The following is a 19,089-nucleotide window of genomic DNA, read 5'->3' as shown; positions in this document are numbered from 1 at the left end:
TTAAAGCCTTTCCACGTTTCAGCTCCAGAAAGACATTAAAGATTTACTAGAGTGTGTATTCCAAAAGCAGGAACGTGGATGAAGTTCAGTGTTACTTCACTGGAACAGTTGTGAACTATAAAAAAAATGAACGGTTAAGAGACTATCGAAGCTGTATACAGAACCATCCTGCCTGAAGCACAAACAAGCAATGCACTACAAGGCTTCAAATTCCTTTCACTAGAGGATTAATGAACCAAGGAGACAACCCGCTGTCATGCAGACCTTATTTCCTGCAGAAGTTTTGGGGGAAATTAACACGGCAACAACAGAGGAGGAATCCAGGGGAACCCCAACAATGGTATTACCTGCCAAGTGGCCGAATCGGTTAGTGTTACTTACTGCTCGGGGCTCTGCTTTGCTGAGATGTACTGCTTTCAGATCTCTTCTCTCTTGCTCCAAGGAGAGTCTGAATATCTGTGTGTAATTTGTCTAGATCAGTGTCCCCTGAGGCCAGAGCCCTGCAATGCAATACCAGTGAAACATCTCTGTTGTAGAAACGGAAATACTGACACACGCGGCTGGCTTCATGCACGCTTCCTTCATCAAGAAGGCATCCAATCAAAAACTTGAGTGATTCCTCCTCATCATTAGTCAAGGTCTGTGGAGACTCTCTGATTGCAAGACCCTCCAGTTTTAAGTACTGTGGTGTGTTCAGAGCAGGTAGCTTTGAAAAAGAAAACTCCTTAGCTAAGTTATCAAAGGTAAGATCCCTGTTCACTACAGCATGGGAGGAAAATCTTGTCTTGCCTGACCCCTCATCTGTAGATAACGTTTGCTGTGCGATGCGACAAATCCAGATCTGCTTCTCTATTTCTCCTAATTTGTCCAGTGACACCGAGTCATTCTTGGCTAGCCAATGGCCAGCTAGGGTAAGCAACAAATGTCTCTCCATAATGCTGTTTATCTTCTCATGAGCTGAAGAGTCAAACGCTGTGTTTGCCTGATTAAAAAAAAAATCGGATGCAGCTTTGCTGGAGATTGAATTTTTCATGAAGTTGTCATTACATTTTTTCCAGAATTCAATTCTTGTCTGGTGTTGATGCCACTGTCCGATGTCTCTTAAACGATGTAGATCTCTTAGAACCTGCAAAATTCACAGAGGTTTTAAACAACTATCTTTCCAGAAAAGAAAAATCCCACTGGATGGCCAGTGGGCCATACTGGAAAACTGAATTTAGATTAAGTGTCCCAATATGCAACAAATCCATCAATTTTTCTCACCAAATAAAACTGATTGTATAGCAAGTAAAAACAGTAAGAGAATAAGAAAAGCCACACTGTTCTTTTCAGCTCAGCGCTGACAGTCAACTTGTTTAGTGTACTTGTAATTAAAATAAAAAGTGATTTAAAGAAAAAATTGTGTTTCAGGAAGACTGAGAAGTACCATTCTCATACTGCCAGCAATAGGAGTATTAAGAGGTGAATATTGTTATTTAACTGTACTGTACCTCTTGGGTAACTACATTGTCCACAGGCAATTCTGCTAGTGCTGCTACCTCCCGAGCCAGGGAGAACATTCCTTTCTCCTGCAGCTGCTCCAGAATTGATCTGCACTCGCTCTGAAATGTCTCCATGTTGTAACTGGTTAGGATGGAGCGATTAATTGATATGGAGGAATCCTTCAGGGTCTCACTGAGTGCACACAGTTTCTTCACGTAAGGGCCTGTTTTAAAAGAGTATAAACAATTAAAGGCAGCTGGGTTTTAAACCTGAGGAAATTCTGCTACTTACTTCAGCATGCAACCCTGCCAGAGAAGGAGCACAGATTTTACACTAAAGCTTTCATGGGACTGAAAATGAGCTCTAAATCCATAACTAAAATACTTCTGTAGATAATCTGTGCACTCCTCATCAATGCCTGCACATAATCATTCTCCCAAAATGACTTACACACAGTTACATTTTCACCACTGCAATTCACCATAAGGACCAAGTCCGGTTATATAAATTCTTATACAAAAATAAACCAGTATGAACACACTTAAAGTAAACATTTTCGGTCACTCCAAAAACATTGGATGTGGCCTTTAGTTTAAAGCAGTAATATCATTTAACAGAGGAAGCTGTATTTACCATCGAGTAGAAGGTTATCTGCTGCAGAAAACAGCTGTAAGAGTTTTCCTAATTCATATTCTGTTCTACATTGCTGCATCATCAATTCCAGAAGGAACAATGCTTGTGATTCCAACCATGGCACAGGTAATTCTGAGGCTGCTGCTTCTTCTTCAGTTTTAAGCTGTGTAGATAAAGATTTTCATGTGTTGGGTTTTTTGTTTTTTGCAAATATATTCTGCATTTTGGTGGGAATCGCAGTAGAAATGGAAGGTGTACCAGATCTACCTCCTTCTTTAAGAAAATATTAAGTGCCCTTCCCAAGGGGGCACTGATCCATCACTGATGTATGTTTGACTTTGATCTGAGAGTAGTAAATTTTATGACAGGGTGACCATCTACTACTCCTGATAATCATGGAAGAGATAAAAGATGCGAGAAGGATCAGAAACAGATGGATAAAATAAATTGCTAGATGAATAGCTCTTGTCATACAGCTGTATACTTGATAAGCATATCCACTATGTGAGTGGCACATAGGGAAGGGAAACTGATCTAGCCTTGGCTTGAATTGCAGGAAGGAAAACACTAATGACAGGGAATCTCAGTTACCAAGATGTTCAGGGAACTAGAAAATTGTGATGGAAGGAATTGAAATAATTTGTAAAAATATCTATATGTGACAAACAAGGAACACTGCATGAAAACACTTTAGTCCTCTTAAAACCAACTGCTACATCAGTGTTTTAATCGAAGTAATTCAGTTCACTGAGTCGTTTTCAAAGAGAAGTCTACACAACTACCAAAACTAAAGCAATATCACAGACACTTGCAGAAACTTTGAAACATATTCAAAAAAGTTGTCTGTCTTAAACAGATATTCCCTGTAAGTCACTGCTTTATCAGCCCTGGTCAGTAGAAAATAGAGAATATCCCACACTTACTCACCACAAATAATTCAATTTACGAACAGTGGTCCTACTTGAGTCAATGCCAACCTTCAAAGAGTAAACTGCTCACACAAGGATGACATTCTATTTCAATCTGCCCATATCAACTTAAACCAAAATGATTTAGAAAGCTGCATTGTGGGTTCTGGATTGTCAAAAACATTTTTCCATCAACTGCCAGCAATAAAAAGAATCTACTGAAACCTACTGCTTCACAAATCAGCTCCTAGGTCATTCTAAGCATAGCCTTTTTTCAGTATTTTCATATATGACATTACATGCTGATCACATTCTAAGAAGGGAAGACCTAGGCAATGACATTTAGAGAAAATGAATTTGCTTACTTTTGTGAGACTTTCTTGAAACTTGTCCAGTTTGGTTTTAGCTTCATTGTATTTTTTACAGTTCATACATAGTTCATACATCTCCAGTATATACAGTAAAGGGGAATCCTTTAAGACACAAAAATAGGTTATAATTCTTTCCTAAAAATGCTTCAATAAATGTAGAATTTGTCTTTCTCAGTATCAGAACAATAAAGTTCTCATTTATTAAAACTGCATGCAAGGCTAATATATGATCTGCAAATTTGTAACAGTTGGAAGGACTTCCATTCAAAGACTTTCTTGGATCCAGGATTTTCAGAGGATTACACCCAGGTTATCCAGGCCACAACTAGCAAGACAGAGGAGGAATCTAGCCATCTCCTCTCCAAGACAATCTGAGATACACTCAAGTATAAAGACATTACACTACAAAGACATTACCTTACCTTTAAAAAGAGCTGGAAGCCATTTAGAAGTGTTTTACTTTTTTGCTTTCTTAAAAAGACTTTCCAGATAACCGACAGGTCATGAAGATCCCACTCGTGATTTTCTGCTGAGCTCTGAATATGGTTTGTTGCTTCAGCTCTGGTAATATCATCCACAGTAGTAATTATCCAAACACAGAGACAATGAATAATGTTTGCATCCTATCAAACGACAAAAATGATGGTTTTATAATAACCAGAGACAAACATCACCTCATTATGTATCACTTGGCCAAATGTGTCATACTATTCACAATTACTAAAAAAAAGGAGAAAAAACCTTGATGAATGCAACCTACATATCTACCATTTAACATAGTTACTTATTCCTCCACAAGATAAATAACTTTGTCAATACTCACTTGGAAACATGCTGCTAAAACACTCAGAATGGGAGCGTGCTCTCTCAATCCTTCAGTCAAAAGGTAAGATGAAGGGTTGGAGTTCCCCTGGCACTGAAAAAGGATTTGAAAGAGACTATCTGCATATTTGCTCTTGCACATGCTGGCAGCACTGTTTGCAGGACTCCCTGCAGCAGGACACAACAATGGCAACTTCTCCAATGCCAACATCAAGTGATCTTGTAAAACAGGAGAGAAATCTTGAAGGATAGAAACCACCTAGGGAAACAGAACCAAAAGCATCTATACAGACTGAGATCCAATGAGAACGAGGGGGAAGAAGGACTGGAGCATATAAATACACAGAAAAGACAAATGAAACATTCTTCAAATTTGATTTTTTAGAATGTTTTTGGAGACCTAGAGAAGAAAAAGTGTTCTGTAGGTTTGAATTATTCTAATAAAACATTGAGGCTCATCCTTTAACATGAAGCTAAAATGCCTCTTAGAGACACTCATTTTTGGCATATCTCTCGTACTGCTACCAGCATATCATGAAAAGCATCTAGTTAGTTGCTGTTGTGTAATTACATATTTTTCATTTCAAGAAAACAATGAAGAGATCCAAGTTAAAATCCTAGGTCTGGAATTTTCCAGTTAGCTTATTCACATTACTTTTCCCAAATTGCTTTTAATTCTTACATATTGGTAATATTTTATTAATTTTTAAATTTCATACAAAATTAAAAATGGAAGATTTACATTCTCAAAAGTTTAAGTGTCTTTACACAAAAATTGATTTAAGTTTTGAAAGGAAAGATGAGTGGCTTTATTAAAACTTACACTGAACATATGGTAACCATTCAATTAAAAACCCTCAGTAACTAAATGATTTTAAAAACCAAATTAAACTTACAAACAGTATGTCATAATATTAACTAAATTTAAAATGAAAACTAAGTCCCTTCTTGACAAATACTTTTGTGTCCAATTCACTTCAAAGAGACACTCAAATCACTCCTCTCTGAAAACTGTTTTCTCCACTACTGATAAATAACAACCCGTAAGATTTTTCAAACAGCGAATTTTTTTTCCTCATCTTCTTTAACAGTTGGTTTTCATGCTCTGAGAAGCGTATTACTCTATCTGCTGAACAGTCAGCTTCCTCTGGAGTCAATTTCCTTTGTCTCTGTTAGCTTTCCACATACCAGCAGGGAAAGAAAGTAGAAAAGTTGGGAAATCCAGTTGTATGAGAAGCGCTATCATAATCAGAGCATATCGAGCAGTCTGAGACCACTTCTAACTCCCTGGAAACTGATGAGGCTTCAATTTTATGTTGTCTCCACAATGTGATATTCTCTTGTTAAAAGAATCTATTTTTTCCTTCTTTTTTTTTTTTGAACATCACGGACAAAGCACATTCTTGCTAAGATCCATCTTCACTTAAAACCATACACAGATACACAGATAGCTTACCTCATCTGGCTGGTAGCTGTACAGCTGGGTTTGGATGATGAACTGCAGCCAGTCGTTGGATTTGGCACATTCCTTCAGGTAAGATGTACTCAGTCCAAGTTTATGGAGTTTACAGAACTGCATTACCAAAGACCACTGCCTTCTAGAGTCACTAGACGTCCTGCATGGAATTTCAAGAGCTTCAGCTGTAACAAACTGGTATTTATACCAGATGTTAATGCATAAACTCATCATGTGGCCAGAGATCCACTGCCTGCAAACGGCAACACCAGCACTTCCACTGACTTCACTACAGGTGAGGTCACATTCCACGCCCGTGGACGTTCCCACCCACGCAGGCAGGTACACCCACCTATCTTGACAACGGGGGCTTTGAAAAGAAGTCAATAATCTTCACTGCTAAGTGCGCTGCAAGAACTCTGTGGAATAGTGAGTCTGCACTGCCTTATTCTTGCCAATACGCATCTATTACCTCTGCTATTTGAAATACCAAGACTATATTCTAAACTCAAATGTTGTTCAGTTTACTGCAAATGGTAAAATTCAGTGCTCAATCTCAATTTGCCAGCATAAATCTTTAAATCATGTTTTACTCACTTCTTTATTCCTTGATGCTCAACTGCATCCCAAAAGGCTTCTTCTAAGGAGATAAGAACTTCTGCTGCTGCTGCTTTATCACCATCAGCCAATTTTGTTAACTTTTTAACTGTTTAAAAGAACGTATTACTATTTCGGAGATGCTATTTGGGATTAGAGCAAGGGTAGTATTTTCAAAAGAACCAGAATCAATAAGCAAAACAAATCCTGTTAATGCAAATGTTTCAATATCTATGCCGAGTCTGGCACCAATATGGTTACATGATTTTTGAAAAAGAATTTCAACTTTCAAATCACAAAACCTTTTTTTTTAAAGAAAAAGCTCTACCTATAGATTTAAATAATATATGCATTTTTAGAATGATTAGTAAGATATAAATAAATGCCCGTAGTTTCCTAGTTGTGGACCCATAGTTAGAAACTCAACTTTCTATTAAGTTATTCCTAGGAGAAATTTGATTTCCTTACAGCTTTGAACACCTGATTTCACTGCAGCTGTAAGACAATTTTCAACTACAAAAGAGAAAAGAGATTTGGTAATGTCCCTTTGTTTAATCCTCTAGTTATATCGTTACAACATTAGGCTGAACCTTTCTAAATATTACACTGAGCTTTGGGCAGCTGCTCGACAGTGTCTATTAGATTTCCCTGCAATTCTGGCTGCATGTCATGTTACAGTCTTCCTGCCTTATTTGATATGCCAGGTTCAAAATGCACCTTCAAAACTAGTAAGGAGCAGGAATAAAAGAAGAGCAGAATTCTTAGCTCTTCCAAGGACAGGATGTTTTTACTGCATTCCTGAGATGTCAGGCACCATCTTCCAATCCATCTCTGCTTCTTTTCCCAATAAATACGTAGTACCCTATTTTAAAACAAACAAAAGACACTCTTACCCAAAGATTCTCTTATTTGATTGTGCTGAGATTCTTCATTTCTAGTTCTGTAACTGAAAATTATGTTTGCGACTTTAATATCGACCCTGAGTTTGAGGCTGTCGAGACCAAGCAATTCTAGAAAGCACACACAGGCTGCTCCTACTGAAGGGACGCTGAAGAAGGAAAGAGCTAAAACATAGGCTTCATTTCCTGCTTGCTGAATCCTGAAACAAAAAGAACACCAGTTAACACATATGATTGTTAACTAATTTTCAAACACTAATATTCCCCATGTAAACAAGTACCTAAAAGGTTTACTAAACTCACAGACTTTCTTAGCATGAAGATATTTACAACCCAACAGTTCGATATTTATAAAAAAATGTAGGAATGAGAATAAAGCCTCACACACGACAAGCACAGAGTCTGCCATTTCATAAACTAAAAAAAAACTAAAGCCAATGCATTTTATACTGTAATTAATAAAAAGCACCTGTCAGAGTGTTAGTGCAAAAAGTCCCACTGCACAGTTTACAACCCTAGCACTGCAGCACCGAGGGCCTGAAACAGATCTGCGGGTTGCAGGAAGGGAAAAAGGTACCCTAAAGGCTTCTACAGTGGCTGGTTCTCTGGTTAGCCGCAGTTTTCCAGAGTACTAACGGGAAGAATTATGCATGCTTCACTGTCTTTTAAACCATTCAGTGCTTCAGTCTACAATAAGGAATGTTTTCCTTTTTGCCCAAATCAGCTGTTTACACAAGAGAGACTGATTTGTATAGAAATTATGAAAAGAAACATACAGTGACTCATACACAAACAAGATATTCTAGTGATTTTTCTGATGTAACTCCTACTCATTTTGAATATACTTAATAGTAAATTTTAATATATTCAAGCGAGATGTGTAATTTGACCATATCTTTTTGAACATGATTTTGAAGCTTCAGCCCGAAAATTTAATTCCTTCAATCTCCAGTACATTATTTGTCTCATTAATTGAACTAAAGACGTGTCATCCTTAGGAAATGTCAAAGGAAAGGGGCATCTTTTTTCTACAAAGTGATCTAGAGGTTCAGGTCCCTAGAAGAAAAGCCTACCTGTGTTTGATATGACCGCAACATTTTTCATTCCTTGCTTTCATTGTGTAGATTTTATTTAGGTAATTCAAAATAAGGATCACCTTCTTTTAGGTGGTATTTGATTTTCAGCCTACTCGATAGACTGAACAGACTCCTAGGACACCTACAATTTCAAGTGATGCCAGTGCACACCACTTGCTTGCTGTTGGGGAGGATTAATGTTACTCCATGTGCTAGATTATAACTTCAAAAGAACTACGCGACTGTCATTTTTGAGAAGACTTACAACTGTTTGGGGGATTTGCTCTTTACTAACTGCTGGACCAAAAATGTACCAAAAGCAAATGATGGACGTCCATGGTGCAAATAGTACAAAAAATCCAATCGTTCCATTACAGCATATTTGTTCACCAGTTCAGGGGATGAAAAATGAGGAAAGTCACTTGATGCATCTAGAAAGAATATCACCATTATTATGAGCTGATAAACAGTTGAATTAATCATAGAAAATGGCTTTCAGCTACAAAACATGAGATGACAATCAAATACCTCTCCTCTTCTAATTCAAATCTCAGCATACCCAAACCCCACTGAAATTTCAATTCTCATTGTATAATCAGAACTCTAGATCACTTCTTAGGCCCTCAACTTGCTTTTAAAAGAAAATACTGCTTTTCTATCTCATAACACATTTAGAAAAAATTCTGTCTGTGAAGAGCTTAATGGAGAAAGGTAATCTACCTAGGGTTTAGTTTCAAAACAAAATTTTAGTAAATTACACTGGGGTTTTTTTGTAAAAGAAATGGCCTTTTAAAATAAGTTTATTTGCCAAATCATTCCACTGGAAGGTATTTCATCAGAGGTGCTCAGGCTAAAAAAGCATATCAAACTTGAAAGTAACATACCTGATACAGCAAGAGTATTTGTTGACTGCCAGCCAAATAATTTAGTGGGATCAAAGGGCACCAATGACTGAAAGATCAGAAACAAAATATAATGAGACAGCTTAAGATTTTCACATCAGACCAGAATATAGAATGTTTTAGGGAGCTATAGTAGCAGACAATCAGGAATGGCCTGTGCTGCCATCATGCAGTGGTATATTTTGTGCAGTTCTCTCTCAAAGGCACACATTTATCTACTTGTAGGATCAGAACGCAAGCAAGTGCAAGGAAAAGCTTTGACTTTCGTCTCAGGAAAGAGGGACAGAATGTACTTAAGCGTTCTACTAAACTGTGATCTTAGCAAAGTTAACACTTTCCTAATAATGAATAATCCTTAGCGTTTCTTCCACCTTTCAGTTTATCTCACACCACAGATCTGAAGTAAAAGGCGTTTGCCCAGAAGTGTGTCATGCCATTCCACGAGACGCTATCTTTTCATTCTAAATTTCAATTTCCCTTAGACAATTAAAAACATTTTAATTTTTGTAATACTAAACAACCTGCTCACTGAACACTGCAAGAGTATCACATCTCTGACATTCCAGAACTGCTGAAGTTAAACGCTGTCAATGTCTTTACATGTCTGGGGGTATGGGGGGAAGCCAGACTCACAGTATTTAGATACCATTTTAAAAACCTGTTCAGCATGAAGCAATAAACTTCAGCTCCAAATGAAGGAATCCAAGGAAATAACATATGGTCCCCACCCTCCAGGCTTTAGCTGAAAACAAGCTTCTCTTAGTTTACTTTTGTTCTGCCAAAAAGCAGTTTGTGTACCTGAACAAGATGGTAGAGAGAGATGTCAGGTGGCAAAATTCCATGAGAAGTACACGGGGGAAAGAGAGCAGCTTTGAGTTTGGGGTAAGGAGTCAATGCCATTTTTAAGAGCTGAGGATCAACTTTCTTTAGAGGTTTTTCCACATCTTCATTCTGAAGAACCTACATTGCAAGGAAGCAAAATTACGTCATTAGGAAGCAGCAGCTGCGTTAAGATAACAAAACAATCTTTCAATGTGTCAAACAAACTACTTCATGGGAATTTGACACATGGCAGCAACACAGAAAGTATCGGTTTTTTCCTGGAAAATCCTTTTAGTTTATATTAGACATATCTTCAACAGTACTGGATGTTTTAGGCTATTGTGCTATGTATCAAAAAGCTATCTGAATTGATAAATTCTGTTCCAACATGTGGTTCACTGAGCATTTTTCTTTTGAAAGTAGAATCATTGATAATGTGCTTTTTGATCTCTACAGCACAATGCAACTGGTTTACACAGTGTAATCAGTAAACTGATGTTTTTGGTATCTGTCTAGAAGATTTTCAGCCTTTAAAAATAAAAATCTGGAAGCTGCATAACAGCTGTAGAGCTCCAAGAGAAGAGTGGTCCAGTTCCCCATTGCTTCATTTACTTAAAAACTACAAATGACCACAAAAGGGGATAGTCGTCTAACAAACACAGGAACACCAGTTTAAAAGTTTTTTGAAAATATTTTTGCAGACTAAAACTATTTGAGGAACACAAGTGTCTATAAACACTCCGTCCTGGTTTCAGCTGAGAGGGTTAATTTTCTTCATAGTAGCTAGCACAGGGCTATGTTTTGGATTTGTGCTGGGAACAGCGTTGATAATATAGAGATGTTTTTGTTCTATGGACCTGTGGTTGAGCAGTGCTTACACAGAGCCAAGGCCTTTGCTGCTTCTCGCACTGCCCTGCCAGCGGGATGGCTGGGGGTGCACAAGAAGTTGGGAGGAGACACAGAGAGGACAGGTGACCCAAACTGACCAAAGGGATATTCCATACCATATGATGTCATGCTCAGTTTATAAGGAGCTTGGGGGAAGAGGGAGAGGGGGGGCGGCAGCGTTCAGAGTGATGGCGTTTGTCTTCCCAAGTAAACATGTGACAGAGCCCTGCTTTCCTGGAGATGGCTGAACACCTGCCTGCCCATGGGAAGTGGTGAATGAATTTCTTGCTTTGCTTTGCTTGTGCGCGCGGCTTTTGCTTTACCTATTAAACTGTCTTTATCTCAACCCACGAGTTTTCTCACTTTAACTTTTCCAATTGTCTCCCCCATCCCGAGGCGGGGGGGGGAGCAAGCAGCTGCGTGGTGCTCAGCTGCCAGCTGGGATAAAACCACGACACACTCTCAGCTGTAACTGCTATGAAGGAGTTAAATACTCCAACTCACAGCCACTGTGCCTTGCTATTGCTAAACCATGTAACCTCAAAGCGCTCTACTCGCTTCAGTTGGTCAACACTGAAACACACAACACTGAAACCAGATTTTTATGAGAGGGAATTAAATGATGGCATTAGTATATTTATTTTTATTAACCTATTCCTTTGAGTTTTCAAGACCACATGAGAACTTCTCCGAAAGCTTAGCAATAATTCATTGCACACAGTACCTGATCGATACCGCCAGGTGCATACATCGTAGTAGCAAGTGCTAATAGTGTACGTCCTTCCAGTAGCATGCTACTCACGCTGGCTTGATTACTAGGAATCAAGATCTGAGCATTTGCTAGACTAGCCTGAAAAATCATCTTTGGATCTTAAAAAAAAACAGAAGTGAGATTTAATTTCATGCAAAACCAATATTAAATCATTAAATGATGCATTAAAATTGTTCTACAACTATGAAAAATTGAATTGAAAAATTGAGTTGAATTTTCTATTTTTTGTTGTTAATAGAGATTTTTCTGAATTTACTTATAAATACAGATAAGCTGTTCTAAATTTTACCAAGCTTTCCCCGATTTCAAACCACAGTTTTACCTACACAGATTGATTTGGATTGAGTCCCACAGTCTAGCATTGTATTGGTTCAATTCTTTATACTATACTGATCACACTTTCTGAAAAAGCTTCACTTGGGCTTATTTTTAACATTTGTTAACATGTGACTACAAAAGATGAAATTTTTTTTTAAAAATGTGAATTAAGGGCACAAATTCTACTGATTTTTAGTGCAATAACAACAACAAAAAAAAGCAAACACATTAGCCAAGGGGCAGAGAAGTCAAAATGCACCACAAGAACTATGGGAAGCTTTAATTTTAATTATATATGCATTTTCTTATGAATTCTCCTTCTGTTCAACCTGTTGGGAATATAATCAAATTGGAGGTAATGATGATCACACACAAAATATTTCTCACATATCTACAGCCTCCAAATGTTTGTGTACAGTTTAAGTAGGAATTACACTCCACATTTTAGACACGAGGAACTGATGCATTTGTAAGTGATTTGCCATGGTCAAAAAAAAGCAGCAGAGCAGAAGATTTAAAGCCAGCTGTGCCAAGTACTCCGCTAGCAGCATCCACGTCCAACCACCTCTCGAGCAAGGCCAGACTCTTACCTCGTGGGTTACTGGCAACCCCCCGACACTGAACAAGGAACTCAAACCAGGGATGTGCTTCATGCAATTCCTTGTTGTCCAAAATAGCACAATTTGAAGGAGTTAAACTGGAAAGAAGATGAGCAGCAGCGGTGAAAATACAGTATTTGTAACCATCCTCTGCCCCAACATCACATTGCATTGAAAAGTAAGAGCATCTGACTTGGTGTTACAGTGACTTATTTCATCCATTCTTATGAAAGAGGCAAATCACATCTCCCTTCGCTACAAGACGTACAGCTTTAGATGATACAGCAACTCTGACAGTTCCCTTCTTCAAGATTGTGTTTCTGTGCTTGCTTGCTTGCTTCCCTAAATCAAAGTCATAGTTTCCAGACCTGACAATCCAAACACTTTCCAAAGGGACCTGATTCACAAACACCACTCTGCATAGTCTAAATATTTTATGCAAACTAAAACTGATTATACAAACAAAACAAACCAAAACAAAAATATTTGTTGGCTTTTCTCTGGTCTATTTTTACCTTCTTAATAATTACACTAAGAGTTACATCTAAGAAACTTGAATTGCAAAGCATTCAGTAAGTGGGAAGTATTCATACAGTTCCAATACCTAATGTTTCTTTCTCCTTCAAAACCCAACTAATCCTAATTTAGATGGAAACTAGCAATTTCTTTATCTGTGACTGTATCAAGAATGAACTCATACTTGTGCTCAAGTGAGAGTTTCTGAAGAACAAGCTGGTTTGGCTCATTTAAGATTGTATTGCTTATTATACAACTACAATCATTGCCTCTGATGACTGACACACAAACTAATCTTGACAAGACAACCTGAAGAAAGCTTCAAAATACAGCATGAAACCTAACACACTGCCCCACAGGTTTTCATTAAATGACACTGTTGTGACCCAAGTAGTCTTTCTCACCAAACAGCAAGGGCCATGGAAAACTCTTACTGCCAACTATTAAAACTGTGTTTCATTATTTAAATCCGCACAAGATCTAAGCGATGAAAAACATTCATACCTGTAATAGTCTAAGTAAGTGTATAACAGATACTGCAAATTATGTTCTAAACAGTGAAGGACAAAACGAGCATGGAAGTCCAAACCACTTGCAGCACTGTATTTTGGAACAGGATGAGGATTTTGCAGTACACCCCCAAGGTAAGATAGTCTTTGGAGCAGAAGTTCAAAATCTTCCAACTCAGAAGAGACAAAAATTCCATTTCTATCAGAAAAGAGAAAAACCATACACCAGTTCACTGCAGAGAATGAGGCATGAGGAGTGCAACGCTATGCATTTAGAATTTTCTACCTTGCATCAAAATGGGCATGGGAAATATAATAACTATGAAAGTTCAAAGGGCTCATAGAGGATTTCTGTTGCTCTCATGTTTCTTACTGTTTTCAGATAAGGGAGAGTGCAAGTACAAGACTAAAATTAGATTTATTAATGGATTTGTGCTGTTTCAAAAAAGGGCACTAAATAAAATATAAAAATTAGTATGTATCCAATATTTTGTTAACATGTACTTCTGTAACTATCTGATTTTGGCTTCACCTAAGATAGAAAGTCAGTATAATGCATGAAGGGCACGTACCTAGCCAGCTTGTTTAATATATCGTTTCTCATATAGCGACTACATAACATGTTTCCATCAATAACGTCTGGAGTAAGAAGGGGCCAGTTAGCTTCTCCACACAGAGTCTGGTTGGGCTCAGAGCCTTCAATCCATGAACAAATATTAAGCCAATCATGCTGGGCTGTCAGGTGCATCCAAAGAACTTCAGGATTACATCCCTGGAGCTCTGTGTTTCAAAAAGGAAAACTGATGAAACCAGCACAAACAAACACGACTTAGGGAAATACTGGCATTTCTTTATACATGTACGTATTTTTAATGAATGGTTGCAAATATGATGTTGAGATAAAGTACACTGTTACAGCTTGCTAGAACTTTATGTTGGAAAAGCTAAATATAATACTACAGTGTAATAAGCTTTACAGAACGTAGCAGAGTACGACATCTACAACAAGTGGCCATGCATCAGACAAGTCCCTTTCAGCTAGTTCCAAATTTTTTTCTACAGGAAGAACACAGATCCCTGCCAGAATGCAATAGGATGAAAAGACATTGTTTATCCATTTTTACTGACAAAAAATTAGTGACCTGCTGCGGTAGCACATAGTTTTAGTCCTATCAATGTCACTCCTACGCAACTGCAGTATACTACGTCAAAGACAGATTTTGAATTCACCATTTCTTTTAAGTCCGTAGTACCAGAATACTTGCCTTGGCGTGGTTTTCTGGGGAGAAGAATCATTTCCTGAATAAGCTCATCCCACCACTGAGCCCAGTTAAACATCACTCTGACTCTCCTACTGTGAACCTGATGCCTATCACAACGCAGCACCGAGTCCAAGACAGCTGTGTGTCTGGAAAAGTCTTGTTCTTTTCTCCAGGTCTTGAGACTGCAATGGAGTGTTGGATTAGGGCGTTCCCTAGTACTCTTTTAAAAACAGTCCACAATCTAACAAATAGAAGATGGTGAAAAGATCAACAAACTTTGCTAGACCATTTTAAAGAGAGTTCTGGAAGTGGCAAAGGGACTTACTTCAGCAAAAAGTCTGAGAGTGCATGTGAGAACAATGGGCAAAGAATTAACTCACTTTTCCAAAACTGACGTAGCAAACGGTAAGTATCATAACGTTTTTAAAATTGTTTAACTGTAAAATGATTCTTCTAGGTTACATTAGTTTGCTATATTATGGATATCGTATATCAAAAATAGAGCAAACATTCCATCTGAATGTTTCATTTGATCAATAATTCTAATAATAGCCTTTATTATTAAAAATATTTCATTTATGGTGATCATGACACAAACAGAAGAACTCTGATACACTGACAATGGTACATCATGACTTAGTCTGGAAAGAACATGACAGCAATTGCTAGATTAACGATAGAAGTAATCAGTCCCCACACTGACCCTTATTTCTGCAAATGAAGACCAGTGTGAAATTAATGAGACTACAGAAGACCATATTTGTTAGTGGGGTAAATCATAAGTAATGTAGAAGCCAGTATTATTTAAATCCTATTAACATTATTAATTAGTAATTAAAACTGATAACCCACATTACCTGGCAAGAGATTGAATCTCTTTATTTTCCTGGAAGGATTCCGAGTAAAAGCTTTCAACCTGATGCACAAAGTCTATCATTTTCTTCTCTTTTTCAGAAAAATAATTTTCTTCTTGTAAAACTTTCACCTGTAATTCAAATTAAAGCATTACCTCCAATTACAATTTTTATCTAATTATAATATATTTCAGTTGTAAATGATCCTGCAAGTGTAAAGAGTTAACTAACTGTAGGAAAAAATGCTGGAAGCATTGAGGTCAGTACACTTAAATCTCAAGAGGGCCAAGACTTCATACTGTGTGCAAGCAGATGAGAGAGAACTAGATCAGAGCCAGAACAAAGAAATGACATTTAAATCGATTTTTACATTAACTGCAAATACAAAAGAACATAGGCATGCCAATGACATCTTTCAGCAACTACATGGCAAGGACACAGGGACAAAACCTGTTTGTTCCCATTCTGAACGTCTGTTCAATACAACGCTTCCTCTCAGCATAAACGCACATCAGACTTCAGACCTGAGAACACCAGCTAGACAAAAAATGCCTTTTCTACACTTACCAACAAATCTCGCACATGTTTATCAACTGTGTAGAAACATATCTTATGCAACTCCTCCTTCACATCAAAGCCCTAATGAGAAAGAAGACACTTATTGTATGCAAACTGTACAAATGCAGCTGTACATTGACAGGATAAATGCACCTGCTTCTTTCCAAAGCACACAACCTTCTACACGCATCTTGTGATGTTCCCTTCACCTGTTACTAGAGATGTCATAATAACCCAGTGATCTGCACGACGTCTCCAGCATGTCTGGATATAAAATGTGCACCCCTTAATACCTGACATGCCAGAATCCCCTTTACACTTTGCTGATCATTACCTCAGTCAATACACCTTCATAAATAGGCTACCTCTGCATTCTGAAGGTACAGTAGTAATCAAAGCAGTTCTTTAAAACAAGTTAATTTCCACTGTAATACATGTATCTGGTACAATCAATGCATCCATAAGACACCTAAGTGCTACCCACACTCTTAGCATTCATTTATTTCGTTAGTCACGAAGAAGTGCTAAGAACTACCAGCATGCTTACTGAACACTTCTCACCATATTTCTTAAAAGTTCTGAGGCCTCTCTGGTGTTGTTCTTCAGAAGACGGTCGTAGACCAGATTCAAACCTATCTGAATAAATTCTTGAAGATTCTGAGCAGGATGCTGATGCATTCGGAAGAAGGTCTGGGCCTCTGGCATTTTGTTGCTTAAGATGGCATCAGCAATGACTTCCTAAAACAGGGAAAAAATTGAATAAATTGATCCCATTAATCTTCAGCGTTACTATCTTTACGATCCCTATATTGATTTTTTCCCAATAGTTTAAAGATATTTCCACATTAATAATTTCCTTAAATATATTCAATAAGAATAGTAAAAAAACGGATTACTCATTTTTACCTCTGGTGTCAGTTTTTCCCACGTGTGGCTTTCTTCCAGTGCAGGTAGGTCTTCATCAAGATCACTTCCTGTGTATACTGTATTTACTTGCGGTCGAGGATATTTTCTCAGAAATTTTCTAAGTCTTATAATGTAATCAGTTAAAATATCTGCACTCTTCTGCAGGAATTCATCAGGTTCTGTCAAGAGCATCCAAGATATCAGTTAACCAGAAATGAACAACACAGCAGTTTTAACGCTTAGCGATGTTGAATGTATTCTCCTGACTAGCAAACAGAACACACCTCAGAGTGTTCACACCAGCTCTGCACTGTAGTTTGACCTGTACAGGTACTGACACCATCCATCACGATCAGCATATTGTCAGGGTACAGTCACAACCCTACCAGTGCTCCTGAGGTTCCCTGTCCTCACTGATGTGTGTTCCCTTCAGGGACAAGTAAATGAGAACTGACATTTTCCATTAATCCAACCAATTATCAGTCAGGTAAGTCCCATTGAAAATGCAGGGACATTAAAACGTAACATTCATGTAGTAAGAAACAAAGACTACTCAGACTTCATATAGAAAAAACAAAGACTTAATGTAGAAAAAAAACCGAGTAACAGTCAATGGTCTGCACCTTTTACTATTGGAAGAAATCAGTTCCACTTTTACATGTGTAACATGTTGGTCCACAGACTGAAAAGCACCACTGAGACAGCAAGGCAACACACTGTACGTTGGGACATGTCATCCCACTCTCTGTAGCGTTCTCTAGCACGACAAAACTGTCCTCTGGCATTCTGTGATTTTATTACTTCGCTAGTATACCAGCTGTTACTCTCTCCTTGTAGCTTTTAGGCTGCATTTCAAAGAGCAACATCTCGGCAATGGTGCCACCGTAAGCAATCACACGCTGCCGCATCCAGCCTGCAACCCTCACCAGACGCTGCGTCTTGCTTCTGTGCCACCCCACAGGCTATAACAGGATGTGTGGCTGTGTTGCCACACAGTAAATCAGACTGGGGAGTGCTCCAGATAAAAAAAAATAACCTGGTAGGCTATTTTTTCAGCTGCATCGGCTTCTTAAACTAGTCTATTCCATTCCACAGCCATATAAATATTTGTGCCAGAATATTGCAAGTGGCAGCACTGAGAAAAGAACGAGCAGCTGAGGGCTAAACTCAAGCCATTTAACGGCACTGCCATCAAGTATCCAGCAGCAGCCAGGAAGCCTCCTTCTGCCATTCTTATGCATCTCAATCCGACCCTGTTGACAGTATCCTGTCTGATCCGAGAGCCAGATAACTGCTGTTTGGGCTAACACAGACACTGTATTCAGATTAATTTCTCATGTTTCCCCTTAACTAACGTCTCTCCTTCACTTAGCTCTAGCACATTTTTTTGTTAATTCTAGGTAAATTTAGGCTTTTAATTAAAAAAAATAGTTGCTCTTGCTTACCTAAACAATGACACATTACTTTACTACACGATTCAAAATGAGTAATCTTACCCTCTGTGTGCACAAAAACATCTTCCAGTTGCTTGCTAAGGAAAGTCAATGTGAGGTTTAGCAGCTGCTCAGAAAAGTGTTTACTGTGCGGCTCCATATCATTTTCTTTGATCGCTGAGCAAAGCAAGTTTAACGCTGGTCTCAGCTCTTCCAAATCTGCAATATTTACATAAAGAGTTAAAACATCTGCCCTCTACCATATGACTGATCACATAAATTTAAAATTCAACTTAAAAATCATAAAGGTATGCTACAAAAATCTTCTAAAATGTGTCAAGCGTTATATGTAACAAGCTTTGCCTTCACATCAAAATGCTTATCATGCATATATCAACATCAGAACACAATAAAACCCCTGCACATTATGCACCATTTCTCTCTTATTTTCCAGCAGTAGAGAAGTTGCAATATAGCATCATCCAAACATACAAGAGCATGGGCAA

The 19,089-nt window shown here is 38.0% G+C and overlaps 1 protein-coding gene across 2 annotated transcripts in view; it reads right to left on the bottom strand.

Annotated features, from left to right (window-relative positions):
* SPG11 (SPG11 vesicle trafficking associated, spatacsin) overlaps window positions 1-19,089 on the bottom strand; it is a 38,096-nt gene that overhangs the window by 11,951 nt on the left and 7,056 nt on the right. Inside the window, exons 9-30 of one of the 2 annotated variants that reach the window (XM_075764434.1) lie at window positions 18,647-18,802; window positions 17,151-17,329; window positions 16,806-16,982; window positions 16,254-16,325; window positions 15,690-15,817; window positions 14,836-15,014; window positions 14,143-14,350; window positions 13,566-13,769; window positions 12,537-12,643; window positions 11,581-11,726; window positions 9,945-10,106; window positions 9,129-9,195; window positions 8,510-8,675; window positions 7,163-7,368; window positions 6,270-6,378; window positions 5,673-5,832; window positions 4,218-4,310; window positions 3,817-4,017; window positions 3,389-3,496; window positions 2,116-2,278; window positions 1,491-1,705; window positions 382-1,126 (exon numbers count right to left, since the gene is read on the bottom strand). In XM_075764434.1, coding sequence (XP_075620549.1) covers window positions 382-1,126; window positions 1,491-1,705; window positions 2,116-2,278; window positions 3,389-3,496; window positions 3,817-4,017; window positions 4,218-4,310; window positions 5,673-5,832; window positions 6,270-6,378; window positions 7,163-7,368; window positions 8,510-8,675; window positions 9,129-9,195; window positions 9,945-10,106; window positions 11,581-11,726; window positions 12,537-12,643; window positions 13,566-13,769; window positions 14,143-14,350; window positions 14,836-15,014; window positions 15,690-15,817; window positions 16,254-16,325; window positions 16,806-16,982; window positions 17,151-17,329; window positions 18,647-18,802 — 3,951 coding nt within the window. Of the gene's footprint in view, window positions 1-381; window positions 1,127-1,490; window positions 1,706-2,115; window positions 2,279-3,388; window positions 3,497-3,816; window positions 4,018-4,217; window positions 4,476-5,672; window positions 5,833-6,269; window positions 6,379-7,162; window positions 7,369-8,509; window positions 8,676-9,128; window positions 9,196-9,944; window positions 10,107-11,580; window positions 11,727-12,536; window positions 12,644-13,565; window positions 13,770-14,142; window positions 14,351-14,835; window positions 15,015-15,689; window positions 15,818-16,253; window positions 16,326-16,805; window positions 16,983-17,150; window positions 17,330-18,646; window positions 18,803-19,089 lie in introns of both variants that reach the window. The other variant, XM_075764433.1, reaches the window with a different exon arrangement.

Source organism: Balearica regulorum, chromosome 12 (genome assembly GCF_011004875.1).
Source record: "Balearica regulorum gibbericeps isolate bBalReg1 chromosome 12, bBalReg1.pri, whole genome shotgun sequence".
Taxonomy (NCBI): domain Eukaryota; kingdom Metazoa; phylum Chordata; class Aves; order Gruiformes; family Gruidae; genus Balearica; species Balearica regulorum.
This window is presented reverse-complemented; position numbering and strand designations above follow the sequence as displayed.